Source organism: Chelmon rostratus, chromosome 4 (genome assembly GCF_017976325.1).
Source record: "Chelmon rostratus isolate fCheRos1 chromosome 4, fCheRos1.pri, whole genome shotgun sequence".
In the NCBI taxonomy this organism is placed as follows: domain Eukaryota; kingdom Metazoa; phylum Chordata; class Actinopteri; order Chaetodontiformes; family Chaetodontidae; genus Chelmon; species Chelmon rostratus.
Genome location: NC_055661.1, coordinates 29,425,701 through 29,449,610, shown reverse-complemented (window position 1 = coordinate 29,449,610; position 23,910 = coordinate 29,425,701). Strand labels below are relative to the sequence as shown.

General features: G+C 41.1%; 1 protein-coding gene and 1 long non-coding RNA gene across 3 annotated transcripts; one reads left to right on the top strand and one right to left on the bottom strand.

The window, feature by feature from the left end:
* Positions 1–1,126: 1,126 nt before the first annotated feature.
* On the top strand, positions 1,127–12,014 carry LOC121605488. 2 transcript variants are annotated; one of them, XM_041935407.1, is made up of 7 exons: positions 1,127–1,389; positions 3,511–3,665; positions 4,875–5,003; positions 5,809–5,833; positions 6,110–6,142; positions 7,562–7,864; positions 9,351–12,014. In XM_041935407.1, the coding sequence occupies exons 1-6, from the start codon at positions 1,338–1,340 to the stop codon at positions 7,819–7,821; spliced, it is 654 nt and encodes a 217-aa protein (XP_041791341.1). In that variant the 5' UTR covers positions 1,127–1,337; the 3' UTR covers positions 7,822–7,864; positions 9,351–12,014. The 2 variants fall into 2 exon arrangements, with proteins under 2 accessions (XP_041791341.1, XP_041791340.1); XM_041935406.1 differs by having other exon boundaries at positions 1,128–1,389; positions 7,562–12,014.
* A 2,247-nt stretch (positions 12,015–14,261) lies between these two features.
* On the bottom strand, positions 14,262–18,256 carry LOC121604919. The gene is made up of 3 exons (XR_006006781.1): positions 18,122–18,256; positions 15,927–15,950; positions 14,262–14,309 (listed from the first exon to the last, which is right to left on the bottom strand). It is a non-coding gene; the product is annotated as an uncharacterized LOC121604919 (long non-coding RNA).
* Positions 18,257–23,910: the final 5,654 nt, after the last annotated feature.

Here is a 23,910-nt window from a genome sequence, read left to right as displayed (position 1 = left end):
AACACATTTAAACATAAAATCAGTTTATCAAACACAGCCTTTGACATGTGACCTGGTGTCTGATCATGTGTCAGAGTCTCTGAGTTGTTGTCAGTTCCACCGAAGAGACATTTCTCCTCTAAACTCAATTGTTTTATCTGCGTCGTGTTGCAGCCGTTGAGCGAGGTTGCTAACCAGGTGGGGTCGACCTCAGCCGCCAGCCACAGAAAGCGGTTCAGGATCATCAGCATCAGCCGGTGAACTGCGGACTGATGTTTCAGGCTTGTGGATGTGCAGCAGGAACATTCGTAGCAGTGAGAATGTGAGGCGACAAGACTAATATGGATCGCAGGCTAAGGTTAGCTGGCCCCCCGCAGGCCGTCAGAAAAACTGACACAAACGTTAAATTCACGTTTATATTCATATCATACACCATTAGAAAGCTCAGATTCTCGTGAATCGATTGATGCAAACCATATCAAGATCCATTCACAACAGGAGGCACAATCAACGCCAACAGCAGACAAACAGCTCACCAATCACATCTCTCAATGATCCACAGATCAATAACACAAAAATTATCAGCAAAAAAAAAATTAAGTTCAGAACAACTTCTGGAAACATACACTGACAGCTGCCATCTTGTCTAGAGTTACTCAGTGAAGTCTTACATGGCTGCCATGTATCACATGACACGTCAGTGGACCAATCATGATCTGCTATATGAAGCCTAGCAACAAGAGAAGCCAACTGATTTTGCAGATGACTGACACTTCGAATAGCCAATGAAATACATGCTACAACCTGTGCAATATTACATCAGGGATTATTATTCCACAAATGGCCTCAATATAAAGATATACAGCCAAAATAAAGGTTGATACCTCAAATATAAATATAGAAAATTTAAATTTCATAAGTATTACTACAGATTTTGATGATGATGTGCAGATTTTTAGGCATTCTATTAACTCAAATGGCTTGAAAAATGGTACATATAGCAGCCACCCCCACCCCCACCCCTGGCTAAGCCCCTTATGTTCTGGCTCCGCCTCTGGAAAAGAGGAAGTTAGCTGAGTCTCTAATACTGCAGGTTTGTGCTGGACAGAGAACAAAAAAGCAGAAATTTGCACAAAAAGTGGATGAAACAGAAGTCAGACGAGCGAGATTCAGATCACGTTTGGAGCCAAACACTGAAGAAACTCCATGTTCTGTGGATGCGGGACTTTCTGCGGTTTACGGGTCAAGTGAGGACACGATGGCCTGATCTGCTCGCCGTCAGGGGGCGGGTCCTGTGGAATAACCAATAACCAGATGTGTAGCTGGCTGTTCTTCAGTTTGAATCGGAAGTTCGCGTAATGAAGCTGGGAAACACTCGCAGAATCTTCTGGAAACTCGGGCTGAGAGCCGGTGAGTCGATTCTCAAACTGCGCTTTCAGGAAGTGAAATCAAAGTGTTTCTGTGGTGTGAAGTTAATCACAGCCACTAGCTGCTCATTTACGCGTCGGAGCAGTTCAGCCAGAGGCTAAAACAGAGATTATCATTGATCCTGAAAATGAGCTGGATCAGATTAAACAGGAGAAGAGATGTGTGGTTTCGTTTCGTTCTGACTCCGTGTAACACTATTACTAACTATTACTTAGTTCTGTAAGTTTGTGACGTGTTGTCAGCCTAAACCAGCGGCCAGGTATGTGCCGAAGCAGGTAACCTAATGTAAAACGTTACACTACATGGAAACTATGGAACTGTGGAAGTTCCGAGAAAAGGAGGGGCAGTTGGTTCTGGGGCTTTCCACCTGCTCAGGACCAGAGGTGGGACCAGGTCTGTAGTCTGCGGAGTCTCTCAGTTCACTCGTGCAGATAAATGTTCATGTTCAAACCTCAAACTTTCACCCACCGCAGCTGCTTTTTAATCCAGAGTTTCTTACCTTCCATAAACTACAGTAAAAGTGCGTCAGAGCAGTCAGCTGTCAGGGGTGACAGAAGGTATGACCATCAGTGGACTCCACCTGTAACACACCATGCAAAATCTACATAAACTGTATTCATTCAGTAATAATAGCATGTAAATAACATGCGATAGCAACATAATTAATTTACTGAATACAGGCATGTGTTGCACCTGCTCCCAGCTTGTGTTATACATCTTTTAAACTGGCTTGTGTTTAAGCATGTGTGACATGAAGAACAGTTCAAAACACTTTTGGTTAATCACGTGATTTAATGAAAATGTATTCAGACCTAAAGATCCACTCAGCTCAGAATCGATGAGGCGTGGCGGGGATTCACACCAACACATGTTGTGTTGTGGTCACATGTGGACGGCGTGGGTTTGAAACCCACCACGAAGACACGAAGCGTCGAACCGACGATCTCCTGCTCAGAACTCTGTCTGCCACGTTTCCACACAGTGTGAGCAGCAAAGGACTCGTCACCCATTTGATTCACAGTCCTGCAAAACAATAATCCTCGACACAGAATCATGTTCTGAGATTAAAAAAAAAAATCCTTAACGCTTCACTTCCTGCTTGGCAGCTGACAGCAGAGAAGAAATGAGAGAGTTCACACATTCAAGACGACACATTAAATCATTTTATTGATTCTTCCTTAAAATCAGGAGCTGGAAACCTGATGTGGATGTACTTAAAGCTGACGGCTGTCACCTCGTTAGAGCTCATTTTAAATCCAGTGTTCTGTGCGGTGTGTGAACTGATCCTTTAACGCTTCAGCACTGGATGAATGAGAATATTCACAGGCATCCTTCAGCACCGCTGTGTCTTCATCACAGTTACTCATGACCATTTTTAAAATCTGCCTCTTGTGAGTCACCAAACTTGATGGAAGTACGTAAACAAGTGAACAAGAGTTCACTTTAATTTAAGTAGAATTTATAGCAACAGCTGGAAGTCTCACCTGCGCTGTGTTTGGCCTCTGCTGGACGAACCAGCTCAGTTTACATTTATTGTTCACTCATACTTTACGTGCAGAGATCTGTTGAACGATCAGCGTTTGTATCCGATCATAAAAAGCTCTTAATCACTGAACTCTTGAACGTGTGCTGTGATGAGCATGATTATGAGCTTACTGCTACACAGCGTACTTCACATTAACAGCTCTGTCCTCCCGTCTCTTTCCCTCCTTTGCTGCAGATTCCTTCTTTCTTGAAATCACTCAGGATTAACGACATCAGACAAGTTTCAATCTTGTCTGTCTCTTGCCTCCTTCATCTCCAGAAAGTCCACATCCCTCCATCTGCTTGTCTTGACCCTGTGGACTTGACCCCTTACCCTGAGACCTGCCGGGACAAATAAAATAAGCCCTTTGTTCTTGCTTACTGTTAGAACTGTAGACAGACCTTTATAGCCACCCTTCATGAAGAACTCTTTACTGCAGATGTTTAAATCAGTGATCATGATAAAGCATCAGTCATGCTCATCTTCAATGACTCCACATGATGAACCCACTGGAGCACGCTAACACCTGAGTTCACGTGTAGTTGCACACTGACATGTGTGTTTTTCTTTATTTTCAGTTCTTGCGGTTTTGCTGATGTTTCCTGCGGCTGCAGCAGAGTCTCTGTCTGAGATCATCTGTGACGTCAAGCAACAACCTAATGGTTTCTACATGTATCTGCTGTCCAAACCGGCCCCTTCAACCGAGTGCGAGACATGCTGGGAGGACATCAATGTAAGTCCTGCACACTCCTGCATTGGGTTAATTGGAGAGGCTCTTTAATAAGATCTAATGCTGAGATCAGACTACAGGATGATAAGATTAGATTAGATAAGATGAGATAAGATAAAACTTTATTTATACCCAGCCGGGGAAATTTGGGTATTACAGCAGCAGGTAATAACAGTGGGAAGAAGTCAGCAGTGGCGTGCACAGACTTTTTGAAGGACAGGGGCGGAAAGGAAAAAAAGGGCACATATAGCGTGTCCTTGCCACTGAAGAGGGCACTTTAGCACGCGTTTTGGCGTCCAAGAGGGCACTGTAGCGCGCGTTTTTCAAAACCTGGGTCACGAGGGGGGGCAGCCCCCCCCCCCCCCCCCCCGTGCACGCCACCGTAGGTCAGTAGTAGGTCAGTAGTAGGTCCTCATGAGGTCTTCAGAGGTCGCTGCTGAGTGTTGGGAAATAGTGTCTGTGATGGTGTGATGTAACACCAGTAGGTCAAGTGATTTTCACTCTTCTGCCTTTCCTGCGTCAGGTGTTCTGATCGAGGCACTCTGCTTGTGAATGAACTGAAAACTCCCTACAACTCCTCCTCTTCTTCCTCCTTTTGTTCTCATCCTTTTTTTTTTTTAAACAGTGTGATGAAATATGATGATCGTGATCTCTGGAAAAAACCACCTGATCACTGATGTTCTGATAAAAACAAATCTGTTAACTTCACTTTGGGACAGAGATGATTCTGTCCCCAACCTTTTTATCAACGCGTAAATATAATGATAAACGTAAATCACTGTGTACCAGGCTGCTTGGTCTCCAGTGGTCGCCACATATGATGCAGAGCGGGCTCAGTGTGGGGGAATCACCTGTCTCGGACTCCTGGTGTTGTCTGTTAAAAGCTTCTTTTTCTTGGAAGTCGTCACTCTTCCTCTCTCTCTTCACTGGGCCTTTTCCCCGTCGCAAAGAAACTTTCCAAACACGTCTGTTTAGCTTGTGGGTTAAATTTGAGCTCTCAAGTGACCGAGATGTAACCGAGAGAATCCAGTCATTTTTCAAAATGAAGATTTTTCAAAATAAAAGATCGTTCAGACTCATAATAAATAAAACGGAAACAATTAATTATTTCTTATGCGGCCCGGTACCAACTGATCCACGGACCAGTACCGGTGCGCAGCCCGGGGGTTGGGGACCACTGATATAATGAATCTGTCTGTGTTTATTTTCCAGGGAACTGCCATCGCACGTAACACCTTAGGTGTTCAGACTATAGACTGGTTTGTGCATAGTCTGACCAACCAGTCCACCATCCTGAAGAAATGTGTAGACAACGTACGCTACACACAGGACTGTTTAGGGGTAAGAAACACCTTCATATGTTCATTCAGTGATAAACATCATGCACAAGCAGCTGCAGCCTGGAGATGTTAAATGAGGGAATGTGGACGCCTGGCAGGGAAAACATGTTCAGAGCTCAGGAGTAGAATAAAAGAAACATTTTACCCAAAGTTCACCGATGAGTGAAAACTAGCCAGTGTCGACACACCACGTGAGGCACACTTACAGGCGAAACACACACACACAGAACTTTTCACATGTGATTCATGCAGAACACATGTTGTGTGAAGTCACATTGATGAGTTTATATGTGCACCATCATATAACACATGGGAAAACGTTCAGCCTACAGCATTTTATAAAATACTGTCGGAAAATACCCAATTCAGTAAACTTATAACAACCCATGTTAATCCAACTTCAGGCAGCTGATAAAGACCTCAGAGCTTAAAGGAAAAAGAAACCAGCCGTCTCTGTGTCACTCAGAGAGACGACTTCATGCTTTCAATCTGATTTCATTGTTTTATTTGACTTTAATGTTAATCAACAGAGAAACGAGTCTCTCAGGCACAGCGGTGGTTTGAGCTAAATGCTAACACCAGTGACAATGCTAATGCAGCCATGTTCCACAAGCACAATGTTTGTCATGTTCAACCGCTTAAGCTAGCTTGTTAGCATGCTAACATTTGCTAATCAGCACTAAATACATACTAAATACTAAAGTAAAGCTGGGGCTAGGGGGAACTAGGTAATTTGAAATTTGATGACAGTGTTGAATGAGTCATTCATTACTCGTTCGTCTCTGCGTGTCTCTTCTCTTCTTCAGGCCTTTGAGGAAGCGTCCTGCAGAGGTGAGTGCAAGCTGAATTACATCAGACTGTGTTTCTCCCACGCAGCGCTGCAAAAGATGACTCATGATGTGGAAACACGAATGTTTCCTTCTAAACTGAAGGGATCAGTCAGAGTTTGCATTTCCATGTTTTGTTTTTTTTAAATTGACACTACATATACACTTTTGTTTCAGCAGACTAAAGCCCCATTTTGTAAATAATTTTAATGAAAAACAAATATTCTTCTTCCCACCTGACACATTTACTGATTTGTTCACTTTTTTTTGTGTTTTCTAGTCAACTGCAGCTGGGGTGATCAGCCAAACACCGGTGAGTCAGTTTGTGCTTTTGGATCGTTTCCTTAGCTAAAAGAGGTTTCGAAAGACCCACAGACAGATTTGATGAAGTGATGCAAAACATTTGAACGTTTCTCATCAGCTTTTGTGATTTTCTACACAGACTTCAGCACTGAACAGGTGCTGCTGCCATTACCTGCTCTGTTATACGTAGAGTTTGCAGTGTTGTTTACTTTGTGGTTCACTGTTCTCAGTAAGTAGAAAGTGTTAAATATCATCACACTCCAGCTCGTGCTCTGTCAAAGAGGCCGTTTTTTCATTTAAAGCATGTGATCCCTTTGTGGTTCACGTGTACCGACGCTGTCACAAAACCTCATCTTGATTCTCTGAAGCTGATGTTCAGCAGATGTGGTTTTATCTCATGATTTATTGTAAGTCACATGAGATCAATGGTATATTCTGGAAACACTTGGCTGAATAGTACATATAGAATAGTACAGTATAGTGGAGGTCTTGTATTTTGTATACAATATGTCCTGGTGGCGTATTTGAGCATCCTGGGTTCCTCGAACTATAAAAACCTAATAAGGAAACAATGAATGGGATGATAAGTCCAAACTTGTCAATTTAAACATTCTTTTTTCTTTCCATACATTTCGTATTTATTTAGTCACGATGGTGGTGAAGAAATCAAAAACATGGATTTATTCATCTCATGTTATCGCGTATGGAATTAATGTTAAGATACTCCGGTTCAAGATCAGACCAAACTTTGTCTTGAAGTCACTTTTTGAGCCACAACAAAGGACAAAATGTGGCTGCGACAGGCGTCTTTGGCAATGTTGTAACGCGTATCATAAAATGGAAAATACAACAGTCTAAAGCAGAATAAAACAACAGTCAAGAAAATATGCTTCTCAGAATTGTTGAATCACGGCAACCATGAGACGTCGTCGAGCATACAGTCAGAAATGTGCACAAAAAATATTGTTATGTTAAAATATATATTCAGTGGTATGTGAGATTAGATGTGGACAGACAGACGTACAATCATATGTTTAATTAAATGAATAATCCAATTAGTAGTATACAGTCCAGCTGAGGCTGATTGGGTGTCATTAGTTTTGCAGATGTTTGGTCATAAATCAATGTATTGGAGCAATGACAATATTGACCTGATGATGGCGCTAGATGGAACGTGAAAAGATCAGAACTCATCCTGAGGGGAACATGATTCTTGTGACAATCCACCCAATAAATGTTGAGATATTTCAGTCTGAGCCAAAGTGGTGGATCGACAGACAGACAGACAGATAGGCAGGTAGACAGGCAGGCAGACAGACAGACAGAGCCACACTGCTAGCATGGCTAAAAACGTCAACAGCTTGTTGCCAGTGTTTTTGATTTAGTAACACAGTTTGACCAGTTTCCTCTTGTCTCTCCGTCCTTTCAGTGAACTCCACTTTGACCTGCATCTCTGAGAGCTGGTGTCCAGACCCGTGGAAGTTTGGGCTCATTATCGCTGCTGTTTTTATTTTTGTTGCTGTAATCGTGGGTCTGCTCCTCTGTAAAACCTCCACATGCAAGAGAGGAGTATCTTGCACCGGGACAACTACATACATTCCTGCGAATGAGCAGATTAAGGTGGAGATGGAGGGAGCCAACAACAACAACAACAACAACAACAACAACAACAACAACAACATCATATGAGTTCATATGTTGCAACACAACAGTGTCTGAACGAGGATAGAAAGTGAGTGATCGAATCACGATAATAATGATGATGATGATGATAATAATGAACATAATATTTAAGATTTCATATCTTTTTTTCGAATGTATTATTAAAGTGCCTAAAGACGATTATTAAATTAAATTGAATAGGAATTTATATAATTCATATAAATATAAGTGCTACATATACAAATATATTCAATATAAATATGTATAATGAGATATGTTACAATATTATTGTATCTTAAAAGTAACAGAGCTACAGAGAGAGGATAAAGAAAATAAGAAGTAAGTTGAAATGATGGTTTGTTGTTCCAAAGTCCAGGAGCCCAGCGTTCACAGATAAAGAATACAAGAGAAAGCCGCTATCTAGCAAGTATCATGCCAAAGTAACTCGCTAAGTAAGCTGGCCTGCTACCAGTTCGCTCTCTATCAGTTAGTTAGCTATCGGTTAGCTAACTTGCCGTTTAGTTGGTAAATTGACAAAAAGTTGACAGTTTATGTTGACAAGAGACTACTTGTCATTTGCCATTGACGTCCGTCTCAAAACTAACTGCAAATCACGTCACATCTCGTTTATTGAGCAGTACATTCTGATCATTAAATTAAATGACGTGACAAGCTAATGTTGTAACGATAGCTTCCTCTATTTTCAACACTGACTATCCGTTCCCTCAAAGATCAGGACTGTCTTAACAGCAGTTGAGCGACCATGAGAATTTGCATGCTAATGTTCATTAAAGCTCTGCGTAGATTTTCTTCCATCCACTGACGTAGACAGTTCCACTGAAGCAACTGATTCTGAAAATCTGTTGTCATAAGTGATGTTGTGATTGGACGCTAAGCAGTTGTGTGACCCTGAAAACAGTTATGGAGTCCGTTAGCTTCTTTCGGGTCTTTTGTGTCAGTACAATCGTAGAGCTGCGTGTCGTCTGCGTAAAAAAGTGGAAACTGATGCCACAGCTAGTACAGATGGGGATCAGGGACAGTCACAAAATGAAAAAAGCTGCTTAAAGCCTCAAACTATGCTTGAAGGAAAGAAATTGGTTCTAAATGCTAACATGTATTATTGTCTTGTAGCATTCACCTTCTCAACCCTCTTGCAATATCTGCTCACAGATTTATTTTCGTCTGTTTGGCATGTGGCAATAAATCATCAGTGAAGTTCATTGAGAAAAACACTTTAACCACACCTCACTGACTTCCCCTCAGCACTTCCTCTTGAAGCATTCGCCTCCCCGACATCATCTTAAGTAACACTGGCCATATTTACCAAGAGCGCGTGGTGACATGTGATTCAACAATTCAAAGGACTTGTAGATGAAAGTCACACACTTTTCTGAGTAGTGTACTGCTCACGGATTGCAACAACTCACGGGAGTTCAAGGAACACTTGAACCCACATTCACTTCAAAATGCTGTGAGGCCAAAATCAAAATTCACCTGATGCCAGTTAAACTTCCTTGAAAAGAAACTAATAGGATGATCGATGCTCTGACCATCAGATTGTAACGGCACAGCACCAGCACCCAGCAAACTGCATCCACCTGCAACTTAGATGGACGATCCATCCGTGGAGCTGCCAGCTGAGCAGAGCAAAGATTTGAAACATTTGTTGAGAACTAGCAGACCACACATATTTCATCCTAGCCTTTAGCGAGTCTGTAAAAGGCACAACAACATTGAAATGGTCCATCAGAGAAGTAATAACTGAGGAGACCCACAAACTAATTAACTCCATTATTTTCTGTTGCACTGGACGCACCTGGCCTTGTCCTGGACGCACCTGGCCTTGTCCTGGACGCACCTGGCCTTGTCCTGGACACACCTGGCCTTGGCCAGACATGTCACTGTGGCTCTGGTAAACTCACATTTGGTCAGATTGATTGACTGTAAGGTTCCCGTCAGCTCGGCGATCAAACAGCATGCGACCACGCTGCATGTGTTGGCAGAACCAACCTTATCCACACAGTCTTCACTGTGAGGGTGTGGGCGGGAATCTGGCTTAGTTACAACAGAATATAGGGCATTTGTCAGATTTCTCCACTATCAAACAAAGAGAAGCCCAATGATGGTTCAGCAACATTATTTTCAAGCATATATTGAACCTCTGCGTGCGTGATGTCTCACTTCCCCTCAGAGACCTGCTAAAATCTTTGTCTGATCATTGGAATTCCCCAATGTCCCTCAGTTTTCACCGGGACTTTCACATCACATTACCAATCAGTGACACAAAACCTGAAGAGTCTCAGTAGCCCACAGCACCGTCTGGATTAGCCTCGACCTGCGCTCAGGATAAAACAGGGCCAACAGTAAGTCCACTGGAGCAGCAAGATGGACATTCTCCTTTCCAGGGCCCATTACACTGCAGTGCAACTGCTCCAGAACTATGAGATCACAAACCACCAGAATTATGCTCATCCACTGCAGTACACCAGCGATTCAAAGGGGTCCTCAGGTCCCTGGCAACTCCCAGATGTGCCTGCTTATCCGTTATAAATATAAGTCGGAATGCTTCCGGCACCAGCTCATAAACTCACAGCCAACAGTGAACACAGCAGCCGTATCAGCAGATTAACTCTGACTCTCCATTCATGTGACAGCTGAACAGGCTTCATGTGCAGTATGTTGAATGTTAGTGTCTCAACGAGGCCGTCGGCGATGGTGTCGGGTTAAATGCGGGTTTGACTTTTGAGCAGCATAGAGAATTGCTTCTGTTACAGCTGGAGAGAGATAAGCTCAAGCAACGGCGTTCATCTCCAACACGCACTTCAAAATGTTCGGCCATTTTTAATAACCGCTCATTTGTGCACTATTCTTAAAGCTCTTCCAACGGGGCTTGGAAGAAATCCGTCCAGCCAGACTATTACGCGTGGGTTAATTAGGCGCAGCCGACCTTGGTGCATCAAGGCTCCGGCGAATGTAACAATCACACAGGCTTCGAATTCTAAATCCCAAATGTCACCAGCCTCCGGATTACCCCGGAGGTCAAAGGTCAGAGGTCACAGCACCTACAGAAACGGTGGGATGAATAATCCAGTGACCAAATAATGATCCATGGTTGTAAGTAAGGGAATGAACAAAGGCAGAGTCTCATGGCACCAGACTGCAAAACCACAATAATGTGGTTGTAGCCTGTCAGAGCTCACGCTGATCGTGATATTGATCTTTCACTGTGGAAGATGGAAGATTTGTTTATCTTGATCTATGAGAAGTAAGAGTCAAATAAGACCTGATGGACTTTCTGTGTTGTACAGAGGGTTGGATGTACAGGCATGGAGCTTGTGCACACATGATCTCAGGGCTTCTGGACTCAGTTTTTATATGACCTTAAAGTATAATGTATATATAATATAAAGTTCTCTTCAATGACATTGTATATTCATTGATTTATTGTGTTTTTGTTGTAATGATTGTTGTAATGATTTGTAATGATTGTAGTGTTAAGTTTTTATGGTGTAAAAGTCAACATGTTTTATATCAAATGTGTTTTTTAAAAGTTTTGAATCAGAGTTTCTGCTTCTTAAAAGCTGCATTCATTGTTCTTTTTTTTTTTGCTTGGCCACTTGCAGGCAGCAAAACCACCTGAAAACACAGCACTGACATCAGGGCTACAACCAGTGATTACTTTTATAATTGACTAATCATTTTGTCTGTGAAGTGGCCAAAAGTTGTGAACAATAGACGTTATAATTACCCAGAGCCCAAAGCCACGTGTTCATATTTCTGGTTTTATTTTTATATACACCTGACTGTCCCGCTGAATGTAATAAAGCATCAGAATTTTAAAACTGAGAAGCTGTAACCAGCAAATGTTTGGCATATTTTCTTGATTAATGGAATTTCATTTCATTAAGTAATTCATTCAAAATAGTTGCCAAAACACTGAGACTGAACAAAACAAAACCAGGACCTAAAAGAGGCTAAAACGGTTTTTAATTCAGTCTCGTTTGATCTGTTCAAAATGTAAAATTATTGATAATGCAGCTTTAAAGACAGTGAACTACTGGCCAGGTTATTATGAAATGTCTGTATTTTTTGGTGGCCAGGGGACTTTATGGATTTGTTTTAGCTGAATCAATGGCTATAATCAATGGTTTGCTATAAAAATGTATGTTTTTGTGGCTTTAATTATGCTGGAAATTTTTCTGCTGAATAAAATGATCTAAAACGGCTGCCTGATTGGTCTCTAGTTAATAAATTATGTCTCCTTTATTTATTTCTACACTCTTCAGGTGCTTTTTAAAGTCGTCTGCAAGTCACAACTGTGGTGATGATGTTTAAAGTCCTGCATTCAAAATGTTACTCTGAAGAACAGACCCAGACGTCCCTCAGCTGTCTTTGGTCTTCTGTCCCAAACATCAGTGATACTGACGCAATGCTGACGGTAACACTGAAGGGGGGGAAGATGAGAAGGACTTCCATAGCACTTACTGCATTTAATGAGAGATGACTGATCATCAGGACATTTGTTATTTATGACCCCATGTGTGTAGTTACCTCATAGGACCACTGATTAACACTTATTTAAGATTTAAGATTATGTGTAGCATGAACTAATGCTACATACAGCACATCAGCCTTAGCCAGCTGCCTGTTGCTACATGGTCCTTTATGCTACATTAAGCTTAACAAGCAAATATGTACAGCAGAGCATTAAGCTCAAACAACAACACAATAAAATGACAAATAAACTAGACGACAAGATCGGTCATGTGACGTCCACTGTAAAAAAAACTGGGTGTGAAAAATCTTTGGGTAGTTGAAGGTCCAACTCCGCTCCTCCTCCTTAGTCTCTCGCTCCTCTCTTTTTTTCGGAGTTTTTATTAAAAAAACACACCTTCTGTTGTTTGCTAATAATTGATGTGAGCTATATTTGGTCTTGACATTGAGGTAATACATTTTCATGTAAGTAGGTGGCGCTCCGGTGCAACTGCGGCTACCAGCTCAGCTCAGGCCTGAGCAAGATGCTAACTTTGCTCCTCTCGCTCTCGATCTGCAGACTGTAAAAGTCGTGTTTCTATCATCAGCTTGGTTCAGGATCTAACGATAACGAAGAGGAGACTGGTTTGTACTGGTTTGACGTGACTTTGATTTGTGTGGTAAGTGGAGCTAGCTTCATTCAGCTGCTGTCTGTCCGGACCAGCGCGTCACGCCGAGTCCTTCTTTACATTAAGTGTTCAGTAGGGTTGTAAGTGTGAGTGACATAAACATCCTGGACTTAAGAAACGTGTTTTAAAGATTGTTAAGAGTATTAACCAGAGAGCAGCTAGTCAACGTTAATGAGAAAAGTAGCATCGCGTTCCCGGTCACATGCTAACGTGAGGCTCCCGCCCTCCTCAGACCACCTGACGGGGGTAAACGACAGGTAAACAGTTCAGGGCTGCATTCAAGAGCTGGCAATGGTTAGAGGACAGGATTAGGACATATCTGTGGCCGTCATTAGTCTGTCTTGGGTAGTTGGTGTTTCTGCAATAACAAGGGAAGGATGTAAAAAAGGAAAAAAGATGATCTCGGCGACTGTAAGTCTGTCAAATATCACACAAACTCACAGATCTCTGCTCTTTATATTCGCTTTATTAACGGTAAAAGTGCTTCAGTAGTTTATCATCATACATGTTAAAGGTCCTGATGACGAGGCTGCGGGTGGGTCTCAGTCTCCTTCATGGCGGCCCGGCAGAGATGGCGGATGATTGGTCTTCTTCGCGTTCTAGATTTCCATTCTGTAACCACAGGACAGATGTTCATGTTTGTGTTTTCATGACAAAAAGATCCCCTCTTAAAGGTCAGAGGTGAGAAATCAGAGGTAGGGGGACTTCTCTCTCTCCCCACAGGGATTTCCCTGCTGTACTCAGCAGAATGGAAATCACCGGGAAGGGAAGAAGTTTTCTCAAGACGGGACTAAAATATTTCAGTCCATGTTCACACTGATGCAGGTAAATTTCAAACTGTAATCTTTGATTTAGTCTCAAGTCCACGGCGTCTGATGTCCACCACTTTAGTCCTTTTCTAGGTTTGGTTTTTACTTTTCATGGGTCCTCGCAGCTCCTCATAGTTGTTTTCAAGGCACAAGTAATAAAAATGAAGTATCCGAACTGAATAAATGCATTTCTCTCATTCTGTTCAATCATCTGATCATTCATCACCGCGTCCTGAGAGAACCAGCATTTCCTCTCTGCTGTATTTATTGGAGTTCCAGGTCTGACCTGGGGGCTCTGAGGGGAGGGGCAGCCTCAGTCAGCTGACTGATAGCCGTTCGTGGTCGTCACACTGATGTCTCATATTAAATGCATTGATTTCCTGATGTTTAGACACCACCGACTACAACTACACCTACCCTCTGAGCTCCAGTGGACTATTGGAGCGTTTCCAATACTTGAACAAACCCACGATGATGATGATGAGGATGATGATGATGATGATGATGATGATGATGGCAACGGACAGCTGCAATTGTGGACCATCTGTCAGACATCAGTGAGGAAGCAGAGCTCAGACTTGGCTTGATTTTGTCCTTAAATGATGAAAACATAACAAACTTATGGAAATATTCAGTCCAGCATGAAACGTGGATGTGTCGAACCGCAAGGTAACTATACAATAAAACTATAAACAGCTTACAAATGATAAAAACACAGCTAAACCTGGTGTTTGTTTTAACTAAAATCTATTATTCAAAATGTCCTCTTCCATTTCATTAAACAAAAGTTCATACAGATTCTGGGGCTCTCACATCATCCGGTCAGCTGAAGAATATCTAGGAATTTGGACTGAGTGTTCATAAAACACTTTAGGAAACTTTAGGTCTTTTGTATTTTGGGTCTCTACCTGTTTGTGTGGGTGTGTTTTTGCAAGCAGCAGTTCTGCTCCACCCACTCACTCCACCTGCTCGTCTGCTGACCTCACCTGATCTCAATCACCAATCAAGGTTGACAACAGTACGTGAGCACCGGCTCTCCCCTTGTAGTGCCAAAGTGCTGCATATTCAAATCCTACAGATAATCATGAATAGCATGTTGACTGATCCATCAAATAAACCAAACGATGATATGGCTATATGTCACCATAGCAACATTAACCAATAGCGTGCTAGCTAAACACAGCTAACACTGTATTATAGTCAGTTGTGTAGCTAGCATGCTGCCTGAGCCACAAAATAACAACAAATATGTTGAGGCGGCTAGCATGGTAAGCTAAGTAGCATGCTGAGCCACCACATACATAAAAAAAAAAACATGTTAAGCCAACTGGTATGCTAAACATGTAACACTAAGAGCATATTTATTTCTGTACCATAGCATTATTATTATTATTATTATTATTATTATTATTATTATTATTATCTTAATGACTTTATCTACCGTTGTGCAATTTGTGTAAAATCTGTGAAATGCTACAGATTTTTTGGCAGTACATTTTTATAGTAATTTTTTCTTTGCTATATTTTCTCTGCTGATTCAACATGTGCTGGAAATGTTTCAGCACATGTTTAATCAGCTCTGTAACCGTTAACATGTTCTGAATCATATTTCCTGAGTTTGTGCCTCAAGCAAAAGCTGCAGAAGGTCAAACGTAGTAACTTGGAAATGCTACATGTTTGGTTTTTATTTAAACACCCACCCCCCCCTGTTGTTTGCTCATAATTGATGTGAACTTTCTTTACAGTCTTTACATTAAGGTAGTACACTTTCGTCTAAGTCGGTGGCGCTCTGCTGTGACTTATATTATATAAATATATTTATTTAAATCCTACAAATAATCATTATTTTTTATTGAAGTAAAATTTTAAATTTGGGACTTTTACTTGTAATGAAGTATCTCTACTGTGCAGTGGCGTGCACAGACTTTTTGAAGGGCAGGGGCGGAAAAAAGGGCACATATAGCATGTCCTTGCCACTGAAGAGGGCACTTTAGCACGCCTTTTGGCTCCCAGGGGGCACTTTAGCACGCGTTTTTCAAAAACTGGGCCACGAGGGGGGGTGGTCGCCCCCCCCTGCGCACGCCACTGCTACTCTGTGGTATTTCTACATGTACTTGTGTGACAGACAAAGTGCTGAAGATTGAATGTAAATGACACTTACCATCAGGGGGGTGTGTGGGACATCCTGCAATAAAACAGAGCTCACAGTTAACAATGAAACCACTGTTTCTACTGCTAATATCAGCTGTTTAACTATCACATTTGTGTTAGCTCAAGTAATCTATTACTATCACCTCTGTGATGACAGCTCCTACTGCTGCAACTACAAAACCATACTTCTGCAGCGAGGGGAGGGAGAGAGATGAATTTATTCACAAAGCCAGAATCACATTAACAATAAATCCTCCATCACACAAATTTCCCCACACCGTGAGAGAAAGTGCAGTAAAAAAAAAAAGCTGCAAAAGGGGGGGGGGGCTGCAGCAGCTGTGTGGCGCCCTCTCACAGTGACATCCTGTAACTGAGTGAATGGTGCTTGATTTGGTGAATTTACTGTGGTTTCCAGTCAGCTTTAAGGGCTGGAACTGGATCCCAGTTGGCTGGCAGCCAGAGAGATACTGCTGCTGTAGTACTATTACTGCTACTATTACTATATAACCATTACTCTACAATCAAGTAGCACTACTTCTACTGCTGCTACCATGAAACCACTGTTTCTAGTATACTGTAAATTATTACCGTAAAAAATACGGCCAAATTCTAACAGTAATGTACCGTTGTTTCTAAATATGGTAAAATACTGTAAATTTATATACTTTTGGAGCCACAACCAAGAACAGACATTAACAGTAGACTACTGTAAGATTTAACGGTACAATACAGTACAATGGGAAATTATACCTGTAAAAATACAGGGTTTTTACATTATTTTTAAATACAGTTTATAACTGTTTGAGAAAAAATAACGGCAAGTGTAGAATTTTACGATATACTACAGTATTTTTCTCTTTGTCAAGTCAAACTTGAGCAGTCTGGTCACAATCAAAATCACGTTGCACCAGGTACCATCATCTGACATCCTGCTCCATGATCCTGTGGCTCACTAGCAAGGTAAATGCAATCTCACAAGATATTTTCCTGTTGAATATACATTTTATTTTGTTAATTACCGCTTCATGTTATTTGTTGTGAACTAGGCTAGGCTACATGTTGCAAGCAATGAACATCTGATTTAGCCTACCATAGTCACTGAAATCCCACTGTTGATGTTAGCCTGCTCGGTCATTACATTTTATATTTCTGTATTTGTTATAAAATCAGGGACTGGGCTATATTTTAACATTTTTCTGTGTGACTATTTCAGGTAAAAACGTTTACCTGAATACAGCAGGCAGATGTTCATGTTGAATTTTAAGATAACACATCTTAGCATTTTGTTCTGTTCAGTTCACTTTTATCAGTTGTCTCAATGGGGAAATTCCTTCTTTGTTCACTTCATTCTTCTATTGCACATGATCTTAAGTGAAGGAATATTCTATGGACACTAAAGGCAGGTTGTATACAGATTGTTCTGATCCTGTTTACTGTAACATGATTGATTGTTCTTCATAGAATGCAGTTTAAAACAATTTTATTATTTGAAATTTCCTGGCGTTTGGATGCAGTTACTGTACTGTATGTAATTTTATACAGTTTGGCCTCCTCGTTACTTAAATTGTTCAGTGACTGAAGATGTTTGGCATTAGTAAATGTTGTTAGACCATCTCTTGTCTGAGGCATTTCTATACAGCAATGTTACTGTAAAAATTCCATTCTACAGTACTTATGTGCATTTCCAGTAAAACTGTTTATGGTAATCTCCCATAAACAGTTTACAGTAGGAACTGTAAAATAATGGCAACAAATTCCCTGTTAAATTACGGTAAACTACTGGCAGCTATAGTTGCCAGCATGATACTGTTATTCTACAGTGTACCTACTGTAATATGCAACAACAGTTTATTACCATAAAAAATATTATAGTATCATACTGTAAAGTAAATATATTCTCTACAGTACACTACTGTCATATCTTTTACGGTAATAAACTGTTGTTGTAGACTACAGTAGGTACACTGTAGAAGAACAGCATCATGCTGGCAAATGTAGCTGCCAGTATTTTACTGTAAATTAACGGGGAAATAATTTACAGTGTTAGAACTGTCAGTACTGCCACTGTTAATCATTGTCTCCAGTGTTATTACTGCTACAGCTGCTAATGCTAACACTGCTGCTGTTCCTGCTAATGATGAAGACACGCCGAAGCTTCTCTCAGTGGAATCAAGGTGCATCAGGATGAGATGAGCCGCTTCTTACCGCTCTTTGAGATTCTGACCTGCTCTCCTCCAGCCTCCATCATCACCTGCGCACCACCCGCCAGGTTACGGCACACGGCGTGCACGATCCGGTCCAGACAGACGGCGCACTGGGAGTCAGGAGGGGTGGAGGAGGAGGAGGAGCAGGGAGGGAGGGGGACCTCCTGACTGCTTCTGCTCCACAGATTCTCTTTGTCGTTGTCAAAATCAAACATCACCGTGGCGTTCACTGCAACTGGATCAGATGAGTTGAAGCAGTGCATCCTGGGAGACAGCAGTAACAAGAGAGAAGTCATCAGAAGTTCCCTCGTAGATTCTGGACGTGACACCCACACAGGACACGTTTCAGGGGTCTGACTGATGAAAACAGCGCTGAGATCAAACCGCTCCTCCTGATCTGGAGTCTCGTGTCGACTGTGAGTTTTTTACTTCTGGTCTCTGACGCTGTTCTAGTAGTTTATGGTACTTATAAAGTTTAAATGACTAACGTCTCACTCTCATATACCGCTTCTCATGGACATCTAACAGTTCTTACTGACATATGATGTGTGTGGTTTATAAACAGCTTGTCAGTCCAGGACATTACACATCAGAAACCACTTCCACCAGGATTAGCCAACCTGAGGCCAAACCACTGTGGGTGCAGCAGCCCCCGGGTCTCTGCCTGTGTGTCAGTGCTGCAGGTTTCAACCACTCAGGACAACAGTCTTACATGTTTTGTTGCATCACTCCGACTGATTACAATACATGTAAATTAGATCAGATGACATCAGGTATCTGAATGTCTCTTATAGACTAATTATGAGATGCCTGGATAGGATGACCAGGCTTGTTAACAGGATTGAAAGGATTTGTCAGCGTCTCCCAGGATGCACAGTCACGATTAGGAACTCATAACACAACTTCGTCAAGTAACATTGATTTTTGTAGTGACGGTTCTTGTCAGCTACGAGGACTGCAGCCCCTCTGAGTAGAAGCAGTGTCAGTAACATTAGTCAGGTTTCTGATCCAGAGATGAATGTGACGAGGAAAATGATCAGTGCACTAATGCATTAATGCACCCCAGGCAGGTAGAAGAGTGCATCTCATGGTTGGATTTCCCCTGTAAAGTTATTTCAGCTGGTAAATAGGACTAGGTGAGCTATAATCTTTAAAATATAACCCTCAAGAATGAAATCAAGTCATTTGGAGGCATAAAGCTTTCTGGCAAACAGAAACAAAAACGTTTTATTCCTGTTTGAAGGTATTTAAACATAAAGTGAACAGCAAAATAGATAATTTCTTTGTTTTCTAGAGATCGTGTTAACTACACTCTAGTTTCAGATATTAAGGGGGGGGGGGGCATCGCCACTTGACACACTTGTCTCAAAGGGTTCTAAAAATTGGAAACTCATTTCCTGTCATTCTAAAATATAAAATTAACTGCTTTATATCCTGCTGGCTGGTTTAATCTACAGCAATGCATCTTATTCTATAGGATCCTCATATGTTTCTATGTTAATCTGCTGAGGAGTGTGCCGTCAGCTTCAGAGTTGCAGATGATGACAAACTGTATGGTAGCTGTGAAAATGTGACAAAATGAGGGTTTTAAGAGAACCATAGCAGCTGATGCTGGGCGGTCAGTCCCAGTTCAGGCACTACAGAATCATTCACAGGTATTAATATACACAGATAGACTTCAAAGAATGGCTCATATGGAGGATAATTATTGCTGGAGGTGTCAAAAGGAAACTGGTACTTTGGTATTGTTCATTTGTTTCTCCTTCGAGTGTGCAAACCACACGTTCTTATAGACCTGCTGTAGGCCTGAGCTTCTAACCCTGCAGTTTCACACAAGACCAAAACCATGCCCAGAAACCAAGCAGGGAAAGTCCCTCCTCTATCCGTCTTTCTAGGAATTCAACCAACAACAACCTACCACACGAACAAATGATGCTTTGGGTTCACAAATGAAACCAAAATTAATCAAAAGACACAACGAAGTGGCCAATTTATACTTTGGAAATGCATTTCTATGCATCGATCTAGCAAACAACACATTCTGATGAACTCGGCTGTTGTAGCGTCACAAAAAACATCAACATGAAGCTGATGGAGGATGTGAGGAGCAGAGAGCCTTGCATGTTCCACAAACCAAAGACCAATGGTTGAAGTTACCAAGTTTCTGTGGTATTGTTATCAGTGTTTACTGATTGTGGACCAGGGTAGGGCTTCACACTGTGCCCCCACTGTGTTTTCCAGCTAAGAAGTCCCACATAAAGACATCGGCAAGCATTTATTTGCATAAGAAATATTCGGCAGAAAAAGATAAACTTCCACTTCTCTCAGTCAATGCCAGCAGCACTCTGACTTTTATAAAATGCTTCCTTTTCAAAAGAGGCTAAAATGATGCATGTTCTCCAAATAAATGAATGACTATCAATTGACTTTGGGTATTTCTTTGACAGACGATTTAGGCTCATTTCTACTGGAATGATTCTGCAAATTATTTTTACTTTTTACTTACTATTTTTGTGTTTTATTATTGATATCAGTATACTTTATTTCTATATCAGTATACTTTTATAGGGTCACGGGGGGGCTGGAGCCTATCCCAGCCGTCTCTCGGGCGAAGGCAGGGGACACCCTGGGCAGGTCGCCAGCCTACCACAGGGCTACATATACAGACATACAGACAAACAACCAAGCACACCACTCATTCACACCTACGGACAATTTAGAGTTATCAATTAACCTCAGCATGTTTTTGGACTGCGGGAGGAAGCCGGAGAACCTGGTGAAAACCCACGCTGCACAGGGAGAACATGCAAACTAATAATAATAATCCAGGTAAGTCAAAAACTTATTTCATCAATCACCTGCTATCATGCAAGAGTTTAATCTTTGGCTTTAGTCACATTCTGTAGTTTCTAGTCTTTGACATGAAAACAGCATTTCTTTAACGTCATTGTGTGAATTTACTGACCTGACTCGGCTGTCTGCTTCTCGTCAGCGCTGCAGGAAACTGAAAGCTGTCAGTCTGACTTCATCTTATTTTCAATCGGTCCTCAGCGGTGCAGTATTAGTATCAGTCAGCTCTGACAACACAGGTGTTCATTCAGCTGAGTTTTATTTCAGTTTCATTCTGATCATATATAGTAGTCACATTCAACATATCTGCCATTTTTTTCTTTTTTTTCCCCTCAAAATCTTCATGACAACTTCGTGCTTATTGCAGCATAATAACAATTATGAAATAAAAATGAGGGCGGAGCTATAGTGACAAAGAAAAAATAAATAAATGAAATAGACAAAATACAATAAAATAACAATAGAGTAAAAAAATAATATATTGATATCAGATCAATAATATAGATCAAATGGGTTCCTCACTGTAACAGTATACCCATTGCAGGGCTCCACCTTCTAGTGAATATATCTTTTTGAAGTCTCAGGGAGTATGTTATTTGTTCCATTTGGTATACTTCCATTATTTTTCCAGTCCACATACTGTATGTCGGAGGGTCAGGCTTCAGCCACTTTACTGTGATGCATTTAATCGCTGTTGCTCGTAGTATTAGTAAAAGATATGTTTTGGCTCTTCCATTAATGCCTTTTGGTAATAGACCTAGTAAAGCCACCAATGGGTCCCTTACAATATTTACCCCACATACTACATTAATGTTTTAAACACTTCTTTCCAGAAACTTTCCAGTTTCGGACACAGCCAAAACATGTGAGTCTGATTGCCAATATGTGGGCCACAGTTTCTCCAGCATTTGTTTGAGTGTATATTGTCAAATTTGGCCATTATTTCATGTGTCCGAAAGAACCTCATGATAATCTTCCATTTAAATTCCCTCCATTCATTCGAACTGGTTACCAAATGTACACCCGTACGATATGCTGATATGCTGGAATTAATATCAATTTCCCATCTTTCTTTAATCTGTGTAGTACTATTCAAATTCATGCCCAAGAATATTTGGTAGCAAAAGCTTATTAGTTTCTTATCCCACTTTCCTATTTGTACTTTTATCAACAATTCTTCAGTTAGTGTTGGCTTAACAACTTCAGCCCAGTCCTTGTGTTTTAATAAGAAATCCCTCAGCTGTAGGTACCTGAAGAAATCTGTGCTTGGTAGTTTAAAATCCCCAGATTGCCGTGCAAATGATTTTAAGTTACCAGCATTGTGGAGTTGATGTAAGTTGGCAAGCCCACACTTGGACCATTTTCCAAACCCTGCATCTAATTTAGAGGGCACAAACCCATTTATATATCCAATATTAGTGAGTGCTGAAAATGTTTTAGACGGGCCAAATGTACATTTTATTGTCTTCTATATTTTTAACATGTTTTTGGTCCATTGTCCCATATTTACTTTTTTTGAATGGACATCTAAAAATGGCCTTTAGAGGTCTTTCACATAAGCTCTTTTCAATATTGAGCCAACGTGTATATATGAGTCCTGAATCCAGACTATTAACAGTTTTAGTTGTGCAGCCCAGAAATAACATCTCAAATTTGGGAGTCTGAACCCTCCCCTTGCTTTAGGTAACTGTAGCGTTTTTAGTTTAATTCTTGGTCGCTTTCTTTGCCAGATAAAAACTGAGATTAGCTTGTTTAATTTGTCAAATGTAGTTTTGGGAATGTCAATAGGTAACATCTGAAACAGATACAGTAATTCAGGGAGTAGACACTCTCAATGCGGCCCAATAGAGACAGAGGCAATATTGACCATCGATCCAAGTCCTTACTGATGTTTTGGATGAGACTTTTGGAATTGAGATCGTGCATTTGTTCTAATGAAGGTGATATATGAATGCCCAGATATTTAATTCCATCTACTGGCCATTTAAACCCGCTATGCGATTAAGTTGCGTCTGAGATGCTGCCACCAATATCCATGGCCATTGTTTTATCCACATTTAACTTATAGCCCGAGACGTGAAAATAAGGTCCTTTAAATATGGTATTGTTGTTATAGGTTTTGTGAGATACAGCAGTACATCATCTGCATACATTGAAATTTTGTGCTGTTTTCCATTTATCATGATCCCCTTTACATTATCATCATCCCTAATCAACTGTGCTAGTGGTTCAATACTGATATCAAATAACAAGGGAGATAGTGAACAGCCTTGTCTACAACCACGTTCCCGATTGTGGATCCGAATATAAAGTTTGTATCCATTAAATGAAGTTTGGGCCAGATTGGAATCGCTTCAGAGTTTGAATTAAGTATCTCCAGGATACTCGATGAAATGCTTTCATAGCGTCGAGGGATAGTATCATTGACTCCTCTTCTTTAACTTTCGGATGTGTCATTAAATTTAGCAACCTTCTAACATTATCCCCATAATATCTTCCCTTTATGAGTCCTGTCTGATCGGGATGAATAATTTCCGTAATAATTTTATTGACACGTCTTGCGAGGATAGCCGTTAAGATCCGTACATCTGTATTAGCGAGATCGGCCTATATGACTGACATTTGGTGGGATCGTTGCCCTCCTTATGGATTACCACTATTGTAGCCTCTCTCCATGAGGGGGCCATGGTTCCAGATTGAAATGCATGATGGTAAGCATGTAGTAGTAGGGGTGATATAATCTCTATAAATACTTAATAAAATTCATTAATATACCCATCTGGGCCAGGGCTCTTATTATTTTTCAGAGTGGAGATTATCTGACGCATTTCTAGGTCCTTTATTGGCTCATCCAGTGCTCTTGCCACAGGTTCAGGTAACTGTTTTACTTTAATGTCTTTTAAAAATTGTACTAATTCCTCATCATTTGTACAAGTATCT

What these genes read in the sequence shown, in the direction of transcription:
- LOC121605488 (XM_041935407.1), top strand. Translation starts at nt 1,338, where the DNA reads ATGAAGCTGGGAAACACTCGCAGAATCTTCTGGAAACTCGGGCTGAGA. An exon ending in ACACACAGGACTGTTTAGGG is followed by an intron (nt 5,004 to 5,808) that starts GTAAGAAACACC and finishes TCTCTTCTTCAG; the next exon opens with GCCTTTGAGGAAGCGTCCTG. An exon ending in TGAGGAAGCGTCCTGCAGAG is followed by an intron (nt 5,834 to 6,109) that starts GTGAGTGCAAGC and finishes TGTGTTTTCTAG; the next exon opens with TCAACTGCAGCTGGGGTGAT.